Source organism: Ascaphus truei, chromosome 5 (assembly GCF_040206685.1).
Source record: "Ascaphus truei isolate aAscTru1 chromosome 5, aAscTru1.hap1, whole genome shotgun sequence".
Classification (NCBI taxonomy): Eukaryota; Metazoa; Chordata; class Amphibia; order Anura; family Ascaphidae; genus Ascaphus; species Ascaphus truei.
The window spans coordinates 301931194-301954685 of record NC_134487.1 but is presented as its reverse complement, the minus strand read 5'-3'; the positions used below and the strand labels follow the sequence as shown (position 1 = coordinate 301954685).

The 23492-nt window shown below is 39.9% G+C and overlaps 2 protein-coding genes across 8 annotated transcripts in view; both read left to right on the top strand.

The window, feature by feature from the left end:
* The window catches only part of LOC142496287 (solute carrier organic anion transporter family member 1C1-like), a 54102-nt gene extending 51018 nt beyond the window's left edge, over positions 1-3084 (top strand). For 3 of the 4 annotated variants that reach the window (XM_075602951.1, XM_075602950.1, XM_075602947.1), the window contains one exon: positions 1221-3084. In XM_075602951.1, the coding sequence (XP_075459066.1) occupies positions 1221-1437 (217 nt within the window). In that variant the 3' untranslated portion in view covers positions 1438-3084. The remainder of the gene's footprint in view (positions 1-1220) is intronic. The other variant, XM_075602949.1, reaches the window with a different exon arrangement.
* A 3873-nt stretch (positions 3085-6957) lies between these two features.
* LOC142496285 (solute carrier organic anion transporter family member 1C1-like) overlaps positions 6958-23492 on the top strand; it is a 39438-nt gene continuing 22903 nt past the window's right edge. The window contains exons 1-7 of one of the 4 annotated variants that reach the window (XM_075602945.1): positions 6958-7046; positions 10663-10994; positions 14312-14465; positions 17912-18053; positions 18137-18269; positions 19339-19460; positions 19949-20095. In XM_075602945.1, the coding sequence (XP_075459060.1) occupies positions 14343-14465; positions 17912-18053; positions 18137-18269; positions 19339-19460; positions 19949-20095 (667 nt within the window). In that variant the 5' untranslated portion in view covers positions 6958-7046; positions 10663-10994; positions 14312-14342. Of the gene's footprint in view, positions 7047-10662; positions 11013-11252; positions 11295-11934; positions 11958-14311; positions 14466-17911; positions 18054-18136; positions 18270-19338; positions 19461-19948; positions 20096-23492 lie in introns of those variants that run through there. The other 3 variants (XM_075602943.1, XM_075602944.1, XM_075602946.1) reach the window with 3 other exon arrangements.

Genomic DNA, 23492 nt, shown 5'->3' with positions numbered 1-23492 from the left:
AGATTCAGGGAGAAAATCCACAGGCAGGTTTATCAGGAGATTTCCTTAAACAAATGCAAAACATGAGCCCCATATGCTACTGTTAGCATCTTTCCTAATAGCTCAGTGCTAATCTCACTCATTCAGGATTATTAGGTATTAATAGACCTTCTCTAAATGCAGTGTAACAAGTACTCAAGATTATTATTGACTATGATAAATCACATTACACGCATGATTTTATCCTGGAGCAGAATTAGTCACAGATGTAAGTAAAAACCAAAAGACCCCCCTTCCCTCCTGGGGCCTGTGACAGGGTGAATGAACGTCACCAGCCATATGCCTGGAAAATTTATGTTTAGGCTTGCAGTGCAGCAGTGACGAGGTTAAGTTGAGAAGGGCTGCTTAATTAGTCTGACCCCAGCTGCATAATCAAGGTGTTAAAACCCCAGGCTGTACACACATGCAGGAGAGCTGGTGATGAGACAGGACTGAAAGTGCTGAAGAGATTACTGTTGTAAGGTCTGTGGTGCAAAGTACATGTGTGAAGAACTGTCTGTCTCCTGCATACTAAAGAGAAGCTATTTTGTTCTATCTGCTAAAAGAAGCTATTTTCTTTTGTTTGCTGATGAGAAGCTATTTGTTTTTGGTGTGCTGTATGTTTTAAGGCTCAAATAAATAAGCCTTATCCAAAGAACCCGCGTGTGTGGTTGCATGTACCCTGCAACAGGGCCCTTCATGTGGAGCGGGTACTTATGTGGCAGCGGTGGCGATGGCGGGAGCCTGCCCAACGGGGATTGCGGAAGTTGCAGTTAACTTCTGTTTTCGGTCTACCTTTGTGAGCTCTTAACGCAACTGCCACCGGGTAAGGCCATGCGTCCCAGGCAGTGCCCCGTGGGGGAGGGTGTATGCAGGATGGGGGGGCCTTTAGAAATGCCTGACAGTTTTCCAGGACGGCCCCCTAAAAGTGGTGGACCCTAGTGTAGCCAAAGCCGCTGCAGATATAGTGGTTCCTCCACTAATTTGATCAGTGAGTACCACATCTTTAGTAATAAAACAGGACTGGCAAAACATTTGGAAAAATAATGAAAAAGAGATCACCGACTCTCACAGGAAAACCTCTATGAGGGGATTGGGGCTCTTGCACGTATAGATCATGAACTGCTTTTAACATTATGTAAGTAACATGATTTAAAAACAATTCTGGGAATGTATACATTAAAATGTGCTTGTTTCGGCAGGTACATCTACCTTGGTATAACGGTGGCGCTGGGCACGGCTTTTATTTTCCTGAGTGCGGCAGTGTTTTTCATTTTAAGGAAGCGTTGCTGTCCAACGGATGAAAATCTCACAAACAACGAATATCAAACCTCCGCATTGTCGCAAAACGGAAATCTCACCAATAATGGACATTTAATCCAAGCGACGATTCGGCCCCAGAAGGAGACTCGCCTTTAAATGCACCGACATACGTACTTAAAAGTGATCTTACCTGGTGAAGTATTGTGACTATAAGGATATGAGTCGTATTGTGTTTCTGGCGGTTTCTCCGCGCCTTACTTTACGTATTCATTCCTTTTTTTCTACTTTTCTTTTAAAAGCTCCTCTCCTCCAACAACCGCATTTCTATGTCTGAGAGTAAAACCAAGACTTACATAACGTCATCTTATGTGAAGATAACGTAGCGTTATCCTGGAATAGCGCAGGATTAAGCCTATGGTAATGATGAGCTGATGCGCATATAATTAGCTTCGTGGATACAGCGTTAACCTCAGATCACATAACGCCAGTTCCAGTGAAGTCACGTTATCTGCCCTGTTTTTACGGGAATTTCGAACCTGTCAGCTGAATAAATGTTTCTAATGATAGAAAAAAAAACAGCATTTGACATTCCTTTCTTTTTAAATGATTTAAAACTCCTGCAAGATACGACTTCACTGAGATATTATTCTTAAAATATGTATTCATTGTCCCTGAACTAACTTCAAGCGGTTTATTTTGTATCTTTAGCATGTGTTTGTTGTTCCTCACTGCTGAAGTTAAGCTAAAAAAAACTATACGCTACTGATCTAATCTCCCCGATTCAACTGAACGGCCGCCATGGTGAATATATTCCTCAGTGCTTTAAATGTACTAAATATCTAATATGTGTTCTAAAATGTGGCAGGGGAATACGAACTAACATAGGGGATCTATTTATCAAAATCGCCCAGCTGGAAAACTGGATCAAATCCAAAATGACCTCAGATTTCCTAAAGGAAAAATGGCATGATGAACAATTCCCATATTTTTATTTTTTTTAGGAATCTAGCATTGGATCTGGGCAGGCGAATGTTTCAGCAATGTTTGAAATTGCATTTTGGAGTATTTGCGAAATCACCGTAGTTTGAAAATAACGGGCGCTAACTTTTTTTTCAAACTTAAAATTAGTGCATATTCCAAAAAATGCAAAAACCCAAACAAATCCAAAATGTATTAAAAAAAAATGTAATACATTTTTTTTTTAACGCGCGGCAGCAAATGTAGTTTGCATGGCAACATTTTACAATTTTGTTAAAAAATTTTTACTTGGAAGTTCTGTCAAAACATTTGCGAATTTTCTCTATATTTTGAAAAATGTGAAGAAACAAACGGTGAATCCCAACACATTTCCCCTTATTTATTCATAAATAGATCCTGTAATACCTGTACGTTACACTGCTACAAAATACAATTACTTATTCATTTATATAGGAAGCCTTTTATTAGAAGCATGACACTGCTACTGTTTATTACAACTTGTTTGAATCCAACTCGTTTTGACCAACTCAATATCCATGTAATATGTGAATAATTAATTCTTATTAATATTGTGTTCAAGTTCCTTTTCATCGTTTTCATATTTTGTAAATACAGATGTGGGTATATTTTTGTAGTTATTTTGTCATCATGATAACCAAACAAATAACAATTTTTATAATGGTTCTAAATAAATTGTACATCATATGTTCTTTAGAATTAGTACTTTCTTTTTTTAAAGTTTGTATTTCAAGATCAGAATGTTAAGAGCAAATATGTCGCTGTTTTCTTTATAGAATAGGCTTTGTACCTTACATATTCAATAAAAACACAGGTCTTTTTCTTAACAGGGAAAGTGTGTGTGTTATTCAATGGAACATGTTGTTTCTGAGCATCCCCAGCCTTCAGTGGGACAGTAATCATTTATTATATATACCAGGGGTGCTCAACTACAGTCCTCGAATCCCCCCGGCCCCCCAACAGGTCAGGTTTCAGGATATCCCACCTTCAGGACAGGTAGCTCAATCAGAGGCTCAGCCAAAGACTGAGCCTCTGATTGAGCCACCTGTGCTGAAGCAGGGATTTCCTGAAAATCTGACCTGTTGGTGGCCCTTGAGGACTGGAGTTGGCCGCCCCTGCTCTAGTGAGTTGCAAGAAGGTTTATTTACATCACCACGGAATACACATAATTTTCCATCTGTAAGTAGAGACATTTTATGTATATTGCAGACATGCTAATTGGCACCAGTATCATTTGGAAACACTTATCCATCGTAATAACTTTAAAATGCATCAAAACAGGGTTCTGTAATGTTTTAAGGTATTTTCAGGTTCAATCATCTAAGATGTTTATCATGCACTTAGCATAATATTTTTAACTTCATTGGGTAGAGTGAAAAAAAGTCACTGTGATAATGATTGTCAGTGAGCTTTATATTTCCAGCAGGTAATGCATCTCATAAAAGCCCCGTGATACATACATGCAACATAGAGAGAGAGGGTGGCAAACATTCTGTGCATAGCTATAGGTCACCTTTAGCCACATACTGGACCAAACTGGAAGACCATATTACTACTAGAGCCTATAGAGCAATCAATAACTGATCAATATTCATTATAACAGAAACCCTGAAAGATTCAACATGCTTCTAAATATATTTTGATCAGTAATCTTAATATGATAAATGACACAGGAATATTTAGCATCTATCCGTTCACTTTTCAAAAGAAACTTTTATTTAGCGAGCTACGGTACCACTTAAGATTTTTTTGTTGAATACGAATTAAAGGTGTATATTTTTAATGGAAATAAATGGTTACTCCAACTCATTGGTTATGGATCAAGAGAATATTTTAGGGCTGTGAATCCCAACCTTTTTTTACATAACATATCCCCTGCTAAATAATTGCTCCAAGAACGTGTGTGTGTGTCTTGTGTGTGTGTGTCTGTGTGTGTGTGTCTGTGTGTGTGTCTGTGTGTGTCTGTGTGTCTGTGTCTTATATAAAATATATAAAATACATAAGTACCTTGGAACACAAATGAAGAATATAATAATAATGATAGACACCATTTATGTAATTAGAGTACAGCAACTCAATGCTACAGCAATAAATGCACAATTGATCATGTTTGATAAAACATTTGTTTAAAAATAATAAAATGACAAAAACCTCAAACTTGAGATAAAAGGTTAAAGTTTCCTGCAGTACGGGCTCAAAGGTTCCACTTATGGCCGTATTCTCCTGATAAGGCTCCAAGATCCCAAATGTTTGACCTCATACATCTTGCCTGAAAGTGGCTTCAACCTGAGCTTTACTCGGCCAGCCACATTGTGGAGGTTTTAGTGATGGACCGCTTTCTGCGAGGCCTTCCTGCTACCCTGCGTCGGTGGGTCAGTCAAAGCGACCCCCATACAGCGGACCCTGACTATACCACCCATACTGAGGTGCGGTGTGGGGTTTTACAAGGAGCACTGTCCTCCACTTATTTCACTGCCTACCATTGTTCAAACCAAATTATAAACCAAGTGAATATTTGCAACTGCAGTTGCCATTACATATTTTGGTGGGTGGGGGGGGGGGGGTGGGCACCTTGAGACATCTCGGAGGACCGAACCATCGGATGGAAACCACTCTTCTAGGACAGAGATTCAAAAAGTGAATAAGGTCAAATCCTCAATATATTGGGCTGTTCATAAAATCTCCCTACAATAAACAAGGTGTGTGACAAATACCAAGTGTGCGAAAGAAATCAATCATATTGCTATAAATGGAACTTTTTTAACTTTCATATACAGTATTTTGTGCTTTTATTTTCATACGTTCTGCATCAGCCTTTGCAAGAAAAAATTAACAGGCCAGTGTCTGCTGCACACCATTAGAATGGTGTTTATCATTTACTAGGGACAAAACAATTCCTAATTCAAACCAAATAGACTTACCCATTTACTAAACATGGTGCAGTATTTCTCCATTGATTCTAACCTTTTTCCAGTGAGGAGATTTTGATAAATGACCCCAAAGTGCCCTTCCCAAAACAGAACGGAGCATTCTGATGGTTAATGTTACTCTAGGAGGTAATTTACTAATGTCTCCCAGACATTTTCAATAGCTTTTAGGAGATTCTTTTTCTGTGATAAATATTGTGCTGTGCTCCGCACTGATTTGGTGGGAGACAGTAATAAACAATCTCCCTCCTCCGTCCCCTGCATAATGCAACTTCCTTCACCAAACCCAAACTTTGCCAAGTCCTAAACCATCTGCTGCCCATGTATCTTCTGTACCTTCTCTCCTACAATGACTGAACTCTTCTACTGGAAGTGGAAATAGGGAAGTTCTGTCAGACACATTCATCCTGATTCATGCTAACGCATTTATATTATTTCAACTTTAAATGCCCTCGTGACACAGGTGCACATTTCTTGACTATAAAAGCCACCCAGACATAAATATTAGTCTGCCGTTATTTTTGTGGATGCTGGTGCTGCTGTTCTGTATTTATTAGGTACATCGCCATTCATTGACATTCATGAAAATAATGTAAGATTCCCCATTTGACCTACTTGTATGCATCTTCATATTAACCGGGAAGGGAAGAGTATAGAAGTTTGTATCATATTTTTAACCATCAACAAAATTGACTATGTCGGATGAGAGTATCAAATAATGGTGCTAAAGAGTCAGATTGTAACCATCCCATTAATGTAGTCGATGAATGATTGTTCATTGAGAAGAAACTGCAAGCCGTATTAATATACTGGTAATAAGTGGTAAACATGTTGCAAGGATTAATGCTCCCATTGGCGTGTTATGTAGGGAAATTGTGGGATATTCTATGTTATCACTGCCATTGAATCCTATAGAAACTCTGTGATATTCTGCATTATAACACAAAATGTTCTGTTACCAAAGAAAATGATAAAAGATGAGAGAGTGCACAGGCCCATAGTGAAGTCTGTTAGTTATTGACACATGCTGTGTGTAGAACATAGGTTAAAAGCACTCACAAACGTTAGTTTGTTTCAGGCACACAATTGTGTTATGAAACTTGACTGTATGGTTCCCGGACCGTCAGTGGTATCCACGGTACACCGTTGGGTCTTCACTTGTCCTCTCACCCTCCGCGCGCAGCCGAGATGCTTCCGGGTTACGTGTGCATTGCCGAGCGACTTTACATTGTTTTACCGCACACTAAAACATGTGTGTTAAAGTGGTATTAACTAAGAAAAACACATAAAGGTAAATGAGAATATAAACAGGTAGTGTTAGGACATGCATAGTGGTCATGCCGTGACATGGCTGCAGGCTTATAACGCTTTGGCCAAAGGGTTTAACTAAATGACCCTTACTTATGAGAATACCAACATTTAAGTATTTAACTACAGTATCTATTTTTTGTCATATTGGATGTAGCATTGGGTATTTTTGTCTTCCGTCATTACATTACATCTGTTGTTCTGTGCTCATCACTTTTCTTTAAATGTTTAATCCTTTGTGTTTAACAATTTATGTTTTATATGAAGATTGCACCTTCCAACCAATAGAGCACAATGTTGCAGAAAGGTTTTAGTTTGAACCCAGCTGTACACAAGATTTGCAAGCTTGTCACATACCAAGGCACCGGCGCACACTGATCCCTTTTATTAAAGGATTAGATTAGTTCACTTTCCTTCGGTAACGTGCTGCTTTTGCTAACTGTTGGAACAATGTGCTGAAAAAAAATCTCAGTTCAAGCTCTCTTAGTTTTCTATCGGGTTCTGATTAGAAGAATCCACAAGAACATTATCAAGGTGATTCTTACCATTATTTTGTTATTATTGATTCATTACGGTTTTAATCTAGAAGTTTGTTTTAACAAATGTGACATCAGGGTTTTGTGGTGAGGAGGCCCGCATTGCATTGCTGTGTAGAAGGCATCTGCTGCTGGGATTGATACAGTGAGTATTTTATGATATGTACCAGTCCAGTGGCAGTAACGATACTTCCTTAACCCTGCAGTGTGCAGTTTTCTCAAGTTACATATAGTTACATAGTTACAATGTTACATACTGTATAGTTACATAGTTACAATGTTACATATAGTTACATAGTTATATAGTAGATGAGGTTATCGAAAATGACATATGTCCACCAAGTTCCACCTCTGTTAAATTTTGAAGACAGATACTTTATCCTATATTTATATTTACAGTATGTTGATCCAGAGGAAGGCAAACAAAAAACCCCAGTGACATATCATCCAACAATGTCTCATAAGGGGAAAATATAAATACCTTATTGACTCCAGTAATGGCAATCAGATTACTCCCTGGGTCAACTAACTTCCTGTGTTTACTTACTTGGTATATCCCTGTATAGCTTTCCTTTCTAAAGGGATGTCCAACCTTTTTTTGAAGATAGATAATAATTGTATCTGCCATCACAGTCTCCATGGGTAATAAATTCCACACTGTAACTGCCTTCACTGTAAAGAACCCTTTCCCTTGTTGCTGGTGACATCTCCTTTCCTCCAACCTTACGGGATGACTCTGGGCAGGGCCGGCCTTAGGGGAAAGCAAGCAAGGCTGTCACCTTGAGCCCCATGCACCGGAGGCCCCGCGCTCCTGCCTCTCCCTCCTGTTGGCCCCGGGATCCAACTTTCACCCGACTGGAGAGGGGAGCTGGAGAAGGGAGCACGTTGGATCCCGGTGCCAAGAGGAGGAAGCGAGGGGCCTCCGGACCAACAGAGAGGTATATGTGGGGGTGTCTGGGTGTTCTATATGTGTCCTCTTAGCCTTCTTCGCAACGGGCCTCCTCCTGCAGTGTCGTGTGTCCATCAGGGCGTCTTATAACATGGTGTTGCCATGGCAATGTTACGGGCACATGACACCGTGATGCATGGTGCCTGGCAACATGACGCCACATGACGCTGTGGTCCTGCTGGAAGAGGGCTTCTTGTCTAGGTAAGTCCCTTCTTTTTTTTCTATCTTTTTTTATAGGGGGGCCCTGCTAGCAGCATGAAACCTGGGGCCCCACTAACAGCATGCCGCCTGGGGCCCCGCTAGCAGCATGCTTCCTTGGGCCCCGCAAAGGTATAATTTGTACTGCCTTTGGGATGAAGAGTTCTTTTGAAAGCTCCTTGTACTGTCCTCAAATATATTTGGATATAGTTATCATATCCCCTCTTAGATGCCTCCTTTCTAATGAAAACAAATCTAATTTAGCTAGCCTCTCCTCATATCTGTATGTCAGATTATCCATCCCCTTTGTTAATTTAGTGGCTCTTTTTATACTTCCATAATGTCTTTTCTATGGAGAGGTGCCAAACTGTACTCCATATTCAAGGTGTGGTTTTACTCATGCAGTACCATTTCAAAGTGCGGGGAAACAGTTTCAGGCGAGGAGAATCCTTCTTGTGCAGCCAACACAACATAGCCAAACAATTCTTCCAAAGTGCAGGTCTCCTCTCAGACAGAGATACAAAGCGCAGGTCTCCTCTGGGACAGAGATACAAAGCGCAGTTCTCCTCTGGGACAGAGATACAAAGCGTAGGTCTCCTCTGGGACAGAGATACAAAGCGCAGGTCTCCTCTCAGACAGAGATACAAAGCACATGTCTCCTCTCAGACAGAGATACAAAGTGCAGGTCTCCTCTCAGACAGTGATACAAAGTGCAGGTCTCTTCTGGGACAGAGATACAAAGTGTAGGTCTCCTCTGGGACAGAGATACAAAGTGCTGGTCGCCTCTCAGACAGAGATACAAAGTGCTGGTCGCCTCTCAGACAGAGATACAAAGTGTAGGTCTCCTCTCACACAGAGATACACAGTGCAGGTCTCCTCTGGGACAGAGATACAAAGTGCAGGTCTCCTCTCACACAGAGATACAAAGTGCAGGTCTCCTCTGGGACAGAGATACAAAGTGCAGGTCTCCTCTGAGACAGAGATTCAAAGTGCAGGTCTCCTCTGGGAAAGAGATACAGAGTGCAGGTCTCCTCTGGGACAGAGATACAAAGTGCAGGTCACCTCTGGGACAGAGATACACAGTGCAGGTCTCCTCTGGGACAGAGATACACAGTGTAGGTCTCCTCTGGGACAGAGATACAAAGTGCAGGTTCCCTCTGGGACAGAGATATATAGTGCAGGTCTCCTCTGGGACAGAGATACAAAGTGCAGGTCTCCTCAAAGACAGAGATACAACGTGCAGGTCTCCTCTGAGACAGAGATACAAAGTGCAGGTCTCCTCTGAGACAGAGATACAAAGTGCAGGTCTCCTCTGGGACAGAGATACAAAGTGCAGGTCTCCTGTGGGACAGAGATACAAAGGGCAGGTCTCCTCTCAGACAGTGATACAAAGTGTGGCTGCGCATGCAATGGAGTGCCTGGCGGCGCTCGTTCCTTCATCAGCGCAACCTGATGGACTCCAGGCAACTCACGACAGGAAAGCGCGATGGGGTGCGGCCATGATGTCACATGGCAAGTTCGCCTTCATTGGCTGAACCACTGCGTGATGTGGCTAACGCTTGGCCGTCGACAAATTCTTGTCTTTTGGTAAAGGCGGTCGTGCATCGCGCTTTGTCGGCCCGCGCACACACGCTGACTGGGACCTGCCCCATAAAGGGCTGTAATTTGTGTGCCATCACCATCACGCGCGCAGTCGCAGCCACCGGGGACGAAGCCTAACAGAGGTCCCGCTCCCTCCCCGGCAATCAGTTTAATTGCTGTGGGAAAGAGCGCGGGGCCTCTGTAACCGCGATGCATAGCGCAGCACTGGCCCACAGGACGCCGCGGGTATGCTCTGGCACTGGCCCATGGACCCACCGGCCCACCGAACATTTGCCCAGTGTCCCGATGAGCCAATCCACCCCTGCTCATGGTGCTTTGTGGCTTAGCTGTGGTTAGTAAAACATAATAATATTCTCTAAGAGTGAGCCCCCAGGGCCTATTGGAAAAGAACAGGAGCCAAGCAGAATATCTCAGAGAGGAAGAGTCGGAGGCTGCATATCCGACCTGAAAAGTTTTGTCTACTTCTGAGTTAACAACATTCATAGAAGTCAGAGTAATCGCTTCTTGTCAGCACATGGAAGTGTTTCTGGGCTTGTGGGGCCAGCAATCAGCATGGGCTAAATCCAATTTACTGCTGGTCCCCACTTCAAGCAGAGGTCCCACATGGGTGTCAGGTACTAACTCCTGTTCTTCAGTCCATGTGAGGGGTGGGAGCTCTCGGACACTGCCTGCTTAAAAGGAAATTAGAATGAAAGTGTTTTGCATGTTCATAAAATGAAATAATGTGCCCTAATTATTCAGGAAATTAACCCTAAGGCCGTTGGCATAAAATAAACACAGTAGCAGGGGAGATTTTTTTTTAACAATGCAGATTGTTTTGTGCAAAGCTGGGGAACTAACCATTTTATTCTATCTTTTTAATTAGACTTTGTGCTGAAGCAGGGGTATCCTGAAACCCTGACCTGTTGGTGTTCCTTGAGGACTGGAGTTGCCCTCCCCTGTCCTATAGCATTATCAGTATCTTTTAACTGTTTTTCTGCATATCATAAAGGGGATTGTTCAATGTAAATCAAGAAATGGACAACACAACCTTAGAACACATCATTATAGCCAATATGATAAGATAAAATATCTGGGGACTGGTGATAAAGACGCCAGGCTTATATTTGCTCTGGACATACACTATTCAAAAGTGAATCATTAATGACCGCATACTACAGCCAAGTCAAAGGGTCATCTTGCCTAAATCAAGTTGGAGTAAGTACTGCTATACAGGTAATTTCCAAATGTGTCTTTAAATGCTTCCCCTACAATGTAACACTGTTAAATTTTTTCTATTTTTTATTTATATATTTATAAACATGTGTTACCAGGAAGTAATACATTGAGAGTTACCGCTCGCTTTCACGCTCTATCATTGTGTTATAGCGTTGAGTATATATTTTTCTTGTTACACTGAAAATGTGTCTATACAATTTCATTAATTACAACATACATTCTGATTTTCTATGCTAGAACTGACTGTTTTTGAAGATTGTGAAACTGCTTTCATTTCAGGTCTGTAATTGAATTTAGTGTTGATATATTTGTAGCGTTACCAGGGTCTGGAATAGTAATATTTACTTTTTGGCGTATTTTGTGCATATGTATTACTGTATATCCTTGTAAACGATCATAGTGATATTCTAACTTTAGAACGCGGATTCTTTTAAAAAGGTTCAGTTTGAGTTACAAGTTTGTATTCTTCTCATGTTTGTATAAATGTAAGGATTTAGGGACCATATTTACTAAGCTATGTAACATATCTGCAGTTTGGCATAGTTTTGCAACTGGGAAACTTTAAAAATAACCCACTCAAATATGAAAAAATAAAGAAAGATAAAATATGAATTCATTTGATAGCTATAGTACAGGATAGATCCTCTTTGTTCTTTTAAATGAATTAATATTATCAAAAAGGCATCCGCAATAAACAGGAATATTAAATACAATAAATAATTAGAAGTAGCAGTAAATACAATAAACATGAATAGCAGTAACAAAGACTGAAGATCATAAAAGGGATCTGGTAATGATAAATGATCACAACAAATTCATCACAATCTCAAACGGGAAGTCTGAGCCTCTGAAGAGAGAGATTCCCTTTCTAAAAATGATCACAGCTTAATCATCATAACCGTTTGAGAGAGAAATCAGAAGTTCCAGTGTCTTGACAAAAATGTATGTATGTACTGTATGTATGTATGTCTTTATTTCAAGTATGTATGTATGTATGTCTTTATTTATATAGCGCTATTAATGTACATAGCGCTTCACAGCAGTAATAGACGTAACACTCATATAAATAACAAATAATACGAATAACACATAATGGGAAGAAGTGCTTAAGACATTAAAGTAACATTTAGGAAAATAAGTGCCTGCTCCAAAGAGCTTACAATCTAATTGGTAAGTAGGAAGAACGTACAGAGACAGTAGGAGGGCGTTCTGGTGAGTGCGTCTGCAGGGGGCCAAGGTATATAGTATCAGCAACGGAGCTACTCATATGCTTCTTTAAGCAGGTTGTTGAGGGGAAGGGCATTCCAGAGGTTTGGGGCAGTCAGTGAGGAAGGTTTAAGGTGGGAGAGGGCTTTAGATACAAAAGGGGGTAGAGAGAAGACATCCTTGAGCAGAATGCAAGAGTCGGGATGGTTCAATCCGCACGGCGGTTAGCTGTCAGTTCTTTCCGTTGCATTAGAGAGACCAAGTGCCATGTACAACCCGGTAGAGATTGTCTTACAAGTATCTCCTAATTGTCAGTAGCTTTGTAACGTTTGTTACTTTCATGGGCTCCTTTAGTGTTTAGTGGCTGAGCCTATTCACTAATATAGGCACTCGGTATACAATACACCGCACCACATATTAAGCACGAGCAGGGGTATTTAGGGTGCATTTTCAGTCCACTACTCACCTGGTGGTTTCACTGCTTTTCTGTGTCATATTAGCACCATCTACTAGCAGCCCACTTTCCTCAGCACAGTACACACGTATGGACACATAGGGTGTCTGCACTGTTTACTCATTGTACAGTCAATGGGCTGTATCTGGGGGTGCGGTATGTAGTAACACATGGACATCTTGCAGTACAACCTCCTGCTGCATTAAGTAGTGTTTACTTTACACTTACTCTGTGTCTGCATCGTCAGTTTGGGATACCAATATATATGTATATACACACCTCGTTGACTATACTTACACCTACTGTAAGAGACACATCATTCTGCAAGGGCTACCTGCTTACCGGACCCCTTTTGGGGACTATTGATCTAATATTTCTCAGTAGCTCCATCTTAGCTTTGGATCCAGAGCACTACACGCGTTCGACACCGGATCCTCATGTGTGTCTTTTGTCCTTTATTTTAATCCCCATTATTTTAATATCTATTATCAATTAAAACTGTTTTATATCATTACATAAATCATTCAGACAAGGGAACACGAGTGCTTAAGTTGGGTTTCTTTCTCTCCTCCTGGGTATTCAGTGTAGTTAAGACCAGTATCCAGGTCCAGTAGGTGTAAAGTTATCCACTTGTTCTACTCCTCTTGAACTCCCTGTTAAACTCCACACGGCCTGTCACTTAAAAAGGGCCACTTTGAAGATGGCCTGCACTACATGTAGGCAGCTCCCCGCATAGAAAAATGCACCTGTTTATTTACATCATGTATGAATAGGGTGTCAGGAATCTAGTTTGAAAATGTTGAAGGGAAAAATCCTTATCACTACCCAGCATGGCTTACAAAATATGCATAAGTCTTTGCCTTCAACCTCCCACCTTAGAACCGTTATATTCTACCCTTGTCTATCAGATATTGCTCTATCTTTGTGCTGTTTACAGTAGTTACAGTGTATTAAAATGAGTGTGATTTCACCTTTAAACACACGGCACAATTTTTACAATTCAATCACATATTACAGCTGCCCAGACAAGGTATTTGGAACCACGCGACTGAGATAACAACTTGATAACATATTGTTTAGCGAAGGAGAACATTTGGAACTAGAGACAGAAAAGAATCAATGATAAGTTTTAGCATCACAGTGTTTCAATGCCAAGCACAACGGCATACGCTAATGATGTATCAAAATTGACAGTTACTGCCATTGCACAGGGATTTAGGAATTGGATAACCCTTACTAAAAACAAAATTGTTGAGAGAAAAAAGAAAACTATTGTCTTATACAATAATAATTTTAAAAAAGCTACCTTTTCTGATTTTTTCCCCTATTTAACGTGTTTTAGCCCTTCCAATGTTTTTGTAATATGATATAACAAATACTGGTTACTGCTACTGTTTTACTAACAAGCTTACTGCCCAACTTTCTTCTCAAACTATACATTGTTAATTAAAAACTACTTCTATCCTTTCTGCTTTTATATTAAAAAAATATTGTAATGTAATTACATTTGGGAATGTAGGCAAAGGAACAGTCCAGATTTTGTGTAACACATTTCAAATGCTTTGGACTCTACCATTGACCATCATTGTTCTAAATGAATCATCAGTATACAGTAGTAACAAGTCACATTTTGCAGACTCCGCAGTATTTCAGACTAAGCTTTAGCTATGACGGCGGAGAAGGATTCCAGTGATGCTAATGATTTGAACTTGAACCCAAGTCAGTCTCCTCCTAATGATGGTGAAGATAAAATCCCTTTGAAAAATGGATCCTGTTGTGCTAACTTGAAGGTATCGTATTTTGTACTATATAACTGTTACTATTACTTTCTAAGAGAACTTAAAGTGTAGTATAAGTAATTGTTACAGTTTTGTATCCAGGAAGACCATTGAAGGAGACAAATTCTGATGTTGATATTTTTGTACAAGAGAAATACCATATTTTGTTTTCATTATATCCTCCATTTCTATTTTTCTTTAATAGTGTTTAGAATTGAGCTTCACAATCCTTTTCCCCACAACGTTAAGTTTTAACCAGCCTGATGCCTCTGTTTACCTATGTAAAGTGCAAATGCTGCTTTGCCTTTGATTTTGGCTTTGACTTTAGACCTGTGGTCGATAACGCTATTTGATTTAGATAGGTACATTTGTTGCAATGTTTGGGTAATGGTTAAGCCAACAAAGGCTTTTCTTTGAACTTGCAAATAAATGCTGTTTTCGCAGCGGATTTGAACTTCAGCGACGAGTTTGTCCATCTCCACGTTTGACCAGATCAGCTTACAGCAAAAAACACAAATCAATGCACAGCCAAAGGACTAAAATCCCAACATTTCATTATTAATGCTTCTATATTACTTATATTATGCTGCTTAAAAGCCGGCAAATGTTAAAACTATTTAAAATAATTTGTAATGATTCTTAAAGTATGATAGGCTTGGCCACCATGCCAAGGTAACCCTATATGAGGCAAATTCTTACTTCTTATTTATGAATTGTGTCCATAGTCTGAGATGAATTCCCCATCACACTCATTAGGTCTCTATAGAAAAAGAAGCATTAGACCGTTATACATCGTTTTGTTCATGTTCAGCAGCGGTTCCTTGGTATGCAATGCTGCATATCAACGAGAGAAAAAACAAGCAAGAATAAAGAGCAAAACCGTAACTGTTAAACAAGCAAGGCTTGGATTAATACAAAATAAATACCCTTGTCGGTCTACTGCAAGGCTCTTATAGCCAAATAAATATGTAAGAATGAATGGGTTCGAAACCAACCGGACAAACAAGTTTGTGACATTATCATAAGGGGGAGAAATTAACATGGCAGTGGGCTGGATATGTCAGAAGAAGAGATCTCCATTATTGGACAGGGATTGTGTTCAACTGGATTCCCACAGATATCAAAAGATTAAGATGAAGACCAAAAGTAAGATGGAAATCAGGAAATTGGGTGAAGCAAATTGGAGGCGAGGCTGCGAAGATCATTGGAGAAGCCTTCATCATCCAGCATTGGATCGACAAGGGCTGAAGATGATGATAATATATAAAGGACTGTTTTTTCTTAAGACAACATCACCATTGCTATTTAAAAGCCTCCCCAATGATGATCTTCCAGGTGCTGTGGCAAAACTTTCTTCTCCAACGAATTTCCTAATGTCCACCTCTCATACTTACTTCACATTTTGCTATTTTCATATCTCTTGGAATCCAGTCGAGTACGATCTTCATCCAATGATGGACATTTCTATCTTGCGAAGGACCAGCCCACGGCCATTTTCATTTCTTCCAATTGGTGAGAATGTCACAGACTTTTGTTTGGTTCTACACCCATTCATTCTTTATTCTGTGTCTTTGGATAAAACCTAAACATTCGCTTCTTCATTAGATGGGTGCAAAAAAAATGTCGCACCTTTCAGTGATATATCAAATAGTCCACGTTCCAGTTCTTTTTTAAATTTATTTAGAGAAAATAGGAAACATCTTTTACAGCCTCATTTGAGTCAGTTGCATCAGGTTTTCAGGCATACATATGGAATTTAGTTATAGAGCGGAGAATCCTTAGCTTTGTTGATGTTAAATGATTCAGCTGCAGCTTTGTGATAAATGATTCTGGATTCTATGCGTCCAAATATAATATTTTATACATTTTCCTTAATCTAAAAATCACCGTTTTTTCTCACTGTTAGTCAAATATTCATAGTCATTCATCAATGTTTAAACCAATATTCCTTCACATCCTTATCTCTTTGCTCTGAATTAAGAACACCATTGTTCTGTGACTAAGTAACTATAGGATTAACTGTGTTCCAAACTTTTACGACAATCGCTATTGCATTGTTTTACTACTGTATGTGAGCACGGGCAAAATACATTGGTCAAACTCTTTACTGTTGAGACAAAATGAAAGGTTCCCTTGTTACTTCCATCCCATCTTCATTCTCCTATTGATTTCTTTCATAAGGTTCCCATCCATTGTTACTAGCTAGCAAAGGTAGATATCGTTTTTTACTTCTTCCAGTTCTATAAAAAAAATTGATCTTCAAAGTGTTGATACATTTGTTGAACATCACTCTGGTCTTGGTGAGATTCATATGACGACCCACCTTCTAAGTTGATTCGGCGTGTCCTCTGATTGATTACAGGACAAATATATCATGGCGCACAGGTCGGTTTACACTAACACCCCCACCTCAGCCTCGCGGCCCCGTCTTGTTTGTGGTGAGCACTCGTTACAATGGTCAAGTTAGCAGTTTATATTTTGGGCATTTTCCTGTGTGCGAAATTGCTATTTTTGTCCTTCGGAATACTGAGTAGCAGTTGGTAACTCTACCATCCATGGCTGAAATATGACTTACCCATGCCCCGAGATCAGTGGTGGGGTTTTGCTCAGTGACACCGACAACCACAACAATCAATAACGTAACACCCATAAATAATACACAAACAATGTCTTGGAAGAAATTGCTTGCAGCATTATTTATTAATACAAAATATGACCAAATGAGGGGTACCCAACTAAGTTGCTCCACCCACAATAACATAAAGCCCTGGCCCCTTGCTCCCAAGACACACCACATCACTGGAAGGACACCGCCATACCGGGTGCCCGAACCATGTATGATTCACCCTTCCCCATAACCACCAACTGGGGACCTCCCCATAATGAGCAAACTTTTCCCGGGTCTCCAATCCATCGAAACTTTACCGACATGAGGCAACAACAAACACGAAACACAAAATGTTGAAAAAACAAGGAGGGAGGGTAAGACATCAAAGAGGTCCGGATGATGAAGAAGTAGGTGCAACATTTGGCCCTGCCTATATACCCTTCCTTCACTCCTACCCCCATCCCCCCCACACCTTGGCAACAGCCATAATGCACCTTAAGCTTGGGCCTCAGGGTTTTACTTCAGTACTGATAATTCTTATTTACACTGTCTTTTTTTGCTATACAGTATGTAGTGTCGGCTGGAGTTTTTGACATTCTCTGATTCATTGCTGGACGTCTTCTGGCAAAAAAAAACAATGTCGCCTACAAATCTTAAAAAAAAATATATATATTGTCTGGAATATGGTGTTATATGTTACCTATGTGTATTTGTCTAGTACAATGTTGCTAACTTGTGCTCTTCAGTGTATAATAATGTATTTTTTTAGGGAAAAAAATATGTTTTTTTCTATCCAGGCTATTAATTAGAAATATTACCATTATAACCAGAAGTGCTCTGTACTTTCTAGATGTTTATAGCTGCACTATGCTTTGTCTACTTTGCAAAAGCCTTTTCTGGAAGTTATATGAAAAGCTCCATCACCCAAATTGAGAGAAGATTTGACGTTTCCTCCTCCATAGCTGGCATAATTGATGGAAGCTTTGAATTGGGTAATTATTCCTTATTGTATTTACGTAATAATTGTTTTCAAATAAACACCACTGAATGACTGCTCTTGAATCTTACATTCTAGGTAATTTATTGATGATTGCGGTTGTTAGTTATTTTGGAGCAATATTTCACAGACCGAGGATTATTGCCGTTGGCTGCCTGGTTATGTCCATTGGAAGCTTCTTAACAGCCATGCCACATTTCTTCATGGGACAGTAAGTAACATTGTTCACACGTTGGAGTTCCGCAGCACTTAGGCCCTTATTCTATAATACGGGGTGCTCAACTCCAGTCGAAAACTGAGCCTCTGAGGCACATGTCTGCGACTAGGACTGATTGAGCCATCTGTGCTGACGCAGGGATATTCAGAAAACCTGACCTGTTGGGGGTGGGGGGAGGGCATGAGGACTGGAGTTGAGCATCCCTGCTTTAAAGTATGATAGAGCTGATCTAGTACTAGCGCATGGATATCCCCGTTGACTTTAATGGGTCTCCTCGTGTGATGCCTCCAGATCAGAGTTATTGCACATTATAGAATAAAGGCCTTAGTGCTTGTACTCTTGTACACGTCTCTCTTATCTTTGTACATCATCTTTTCTGAAACATGACTACTTCGTAAGAAGCAATATTAGTAATAGTAGCAAACATATATATATATCATATATGCCCGATTATAGGGAAACCCTGAATATAAGGCAACTCCCTAATTTCAGTCGTAGCTGGAAAGAAAAAAATCATGTGCACACACATGTCTCTCTCAGTTTGAGCTTCCTGCCACAAGCAATATGGCTGCTTCAGGCCCCCAAGCTGGAGCTTCCTCCATTTTACCCTCTTACCTCATACATCCGACTTCTGATTGGTTCGCAAAGTAGGCGGGGCCTGATTATAAGGCGAGTATGTACTTTTCAATATAGCTTTTTATTGGAAAAAAAAAGTTTCCTTATAATCGGGCAAACCGGGTACATATAGGAATAAAGTAGAAGTCCAGTGCACTTGGGATTTTTCTAAATGTGAATCTTCACCTATGTTCCTATAATACACTCTCCTTATGCACCACCTTGGTGACCACGGCTTAGGAGCGTCTTATCCCCCCCTCTCCTCCTCAAATGACTAATTCAGCTGTTTTTGATCAATCAGAACATACACTAGTTACTTAACGGTCTTTCTGCATCTCAACATCTAGCATTATTTAGATGTATGGACGATGCATGTTAATCTGTACATCAAATATCATTAATGTCAAAGGAAGTTTCAGCTAATTAAAATAATGTTTTTATTTCGTAGTTATAAATATGAGACTGCCGTGACGCACGAAAATGTACAGAACAATGCAACGTTACATATCCCTCCATGCTTAGCTAACCAGACGCTTACTGAAGATGCTGAAACAGTGATGTTGATGCCAGGTAAAGGCCTTTGTTCTAGCATTACGGCAGGGCATTCACTTTGCTGCTCTTGTGCCGCTGAAAGTGTTAATACTTCTCCACACCTTGCTCAGCCCCAGACTGCAGACACAGCAGTATAATAGCATGATTGTATACTTCAGTCTCACATACCGCATGCAATGGTTGTGCGCCTACTAATAAACATTATTGGAGGTCATGAACCTGTTTTTGGAGGGGTGCAAAGTAACAATGTGTTGTTATTATGAGTATGGTCCCGGCGGGTCTAACCTGAGAATACTAATGGAAAGGGGCCGCTTGCTTACATGATAAATATCACAAAATACCATCAACTGGAATTGGAAATATGATGGATAGCTTCCAACATTGAGGATAAAAAGGCTACTTATAGTACACCTGACGTTGCCATTTTGCCTGGAATCCTTACATTTGACTTATTTTAGTACATAATGAAAATGTCTCTAACCTCTTTTTTTTCATGTATTTGTCAGGTTGCGAAAAGGAAACGTCGTCATATATGTGGGTGTGTGTATTGATAGGAAATATGTTACGTGGGATTGGAGAATCACCAGTCGCCCCGCTGGGCATTTCTTATCTTGATGACTTTTCCAAACATGAAAACACGCCCTTTTATATAGGTAACTTTTATACAGGTAACGTTTATACGGGTAACGTTTATACAGGTAACGTTTATATAGGTAGCGTTTATATAGGTAACGTTTATATAGGTAATGTTTATATAGGTAACGTTTATATAGGTGACGCTGTCAGTGGTTCAACTTCTCACCCTTCTATAACCTATGAAAACCTTTTCAAACCAATCTGTGAATTCTGTGTGTGTTCTTAGTCTTAGGTATTCAGCACTAGATAAAGACGCCCCAATGCTACATCCTATATTACAAACTATTTGGTTCATTACTATCTGTTTAATCTCTGCTCTTCTCATAAGTATGGGCAGTGTCAGATTTCCGATTAGGCCCGGGCCTAGGGGGCAAAATTTGGGGGCGGAAAAAATATCCGCCCCCATTTGCACTCTTGGGCCTGTCGGACCTAATGGGAAGGCACTTACTGACCTGTGCCGGCAGCCTCCGTTCTGCTGCCCTCCTCCTTCAAAATCGGGTGTCAAATGATGCCATGTACGTCACAAACGGCATCTCGTTGCCATGGCCACGTGACGTCGCGATGTCATGATGTCGTGTTACCATGGAAACGTGACGCAGTGCAGTTGGTGACGTCCGTGGCGTCATTTGATGCTTGATTCTGAAGGAGCAGGAGGGCGGCGGCGGCAAGGAGGTGGCCGACACAGGGGTGTGCCTAGGGGCGGCAGATTCTGAACTCCGCCGCTGAGTGTGGGTCATTTAGTTAAATACTTTGGGCAAAACATATCAAGCCCGCAACCTGGTTAAGGTCTGACCCTGTCAGCAAGTCCTACACCACCAATATGTACTGTGTCTTTTATATTTCTTGCACTAGAAAACAAAACCGCACTGCAGCCAACAGCAGGGGATGTGTGGCATGTATGCGATAACTAAAGGGTTAAAATTAAGAAGCACTGTTTGTGCTATGTATGAGCAACAGTGTAATTAAAACTCGTCAAAAAACAGAAGTGCCCTAACAATTATAGGGAAAGACATTTTAAAATATAATGTGTAAAAAAAAAGTGTAAGTATGTATGTATGTATATATATATATATATATATATATATATATATATATATATATATATATATATATATATATATATATATATATATATATATATATTATATATATAAAGCAGAAAATAGCCGTGTTAGTCCAGTTGCGATATAGAATAAATGAGTTCTTCAGTATTAGGTGATACATTTTTTATTGGACTAACAATGTATGTCATAGGACATGCTTTCGAGAGTACTCCTCTCTTCTTCAGGTCTAGCAATACTGATATACACAGGATTCAATGGCTAGAACAGTGTAGAGAGAGAAAAAACTGTTTCTCTCTACACTGTTTTAGCCATAGATTCCTGTGTATATCAGTATTGCTGACCTGAAGAAGAGAGGAGGACTCTCGAAAGCTTGTCCTATGACATAAACTGTTAGTCCAAAAAAAAAGGTATCACCTAATACTGAATAACTCATTTATTCTGCACTATATATATGTATGTATGTATATGTGTGTGTGTGTGTGTGTGTGTGTGTGTGTGTGTGTGTGTGTGTGTGTGTGTGTGTGTGTGTATGTATGTATGTATATATATATATATATATATATATATATATATATATATATACAGTATGTATATATATGTGTACATCTCCACATATACTTCCCATGCTTGTTGCAAATGAAAAACTTGCGTGGTCCTAACGACCAATATACAGACCAAAGAGAGATAATGTATAAAAAGATGCTCCCATATAGCGAACCCTGGGAATGTATTGTTGAAATAAGGACAGGTACTAGGTGCAGCGTGCCAGTTCAATGACCTACCACTTATTGAATTGGAAAGTGAAGGTATAATATACAAACAGTCCAGGAGCCCGTAGCATATGAAATCACCCTACAATATACCTGAATCTGTCCAAAGATAAGGCAGGAAACATGCAGCAAACAAACTCACTGGTATGCTGCAACATCCACGTGTGTATCCCGGGTTCCAAGGGTTCTTGGTGTGCCTCCGTCGTGATAGATCAGGAATAAACAAAATGGGGAAGATAACAGAGCTCTACTCACGGGCATCAAACGTTGAAGAGAAATAAAGAAAAGTGCGTATTCCATAAAAAATGATTATTTATTGGTCATTGGACAAACGAATAGCGAAGATATCGCCCCACCAACGCGCTTCACGCCTAAGCGCTTTCTCAAGGTATACATATCACTAAGTCAGAAGTATATTTTTCGGCAAATAATAAAACAACTTAGCCAATCATGACACATACCTGTGATCCGCCCCGCGTCGCATTCGATACCACTCGCAACGTCATCACGAAGCGTGCGCGCCCCAGCGCCGTGCACACTACCCCCGGCCTCGAGCACTCCCACCCAACACAGCAAATGAGCGTCTGCCAAGAGAGCCTGCGCTTGCGCAATGGCTTGCTCTGTGCACACTCAGAGAAATGTCATACAGAGAATGCCCATAGTGCAGTAGGACGGCTCGGTACGCAAAGGCGCATGCGCACCGGTCCCCGCGCATGTTTCACGAGCGCGCACGAGGCATCTATATTTGTAAAAGAAAACTTTATACAAAAATATTCAAAATACAAACTGACAAAGAATAATAATAAAAAGACAAACCACAAAAACGGCCCAAACAAGTTGTACAAACATATCTGGTTTGTATGACATTAGTAACTGCACATAGATGTATTTAGAACACCTAAAGCTAAACATACTAAAAACTGCAGAACAATATCTATAATGTCATTTTTCCGATAGAAAAATAAAAAATAATAATAATCACGTCTTTTAGACTAAAAGGTAAAATATGCTTTTACATAGGATCTGATTACTAAGAATGATCATGATACATCAAGATACAATGATACAATGATACAAGAATACATCATGATATTCTGTCATTTTTATATATACAAAATGACTCACTGTTCCCATAGATTACCTAAATGTAAGCCAAAAAAGACGTGTGAATATGTAAATGTACCTTGATAACACATTAAAGCCTATTCTGTTTGAAGGAAAGTTCCAATCCTTCCAAGAAATGGCATAACTTAAATAATTATATAAATCAATTTTTAATTTCCAATACACTGATCTAATGTCAGTGAATTATGTAGCCAATTTTAACAAGGATTCATGATCAGAAATACATATTAGTCTGGGACAGAGAACACTTCTCCATACGAACCATGGTGTTTAAATGAATGTGTCTTGGTAAACAGTAAGACTTCCCATTACCTAATTGAAATATTTGGAATCAAGAGAATGCAACAATAGGAAATATAAGGACCAATATAGATATGAGAAAATGTATATACTGTATATCGAGAGAGAATGAACTAGATCATGGGCGCGCAAACTTTTTATGCAGTGCCCCCCTG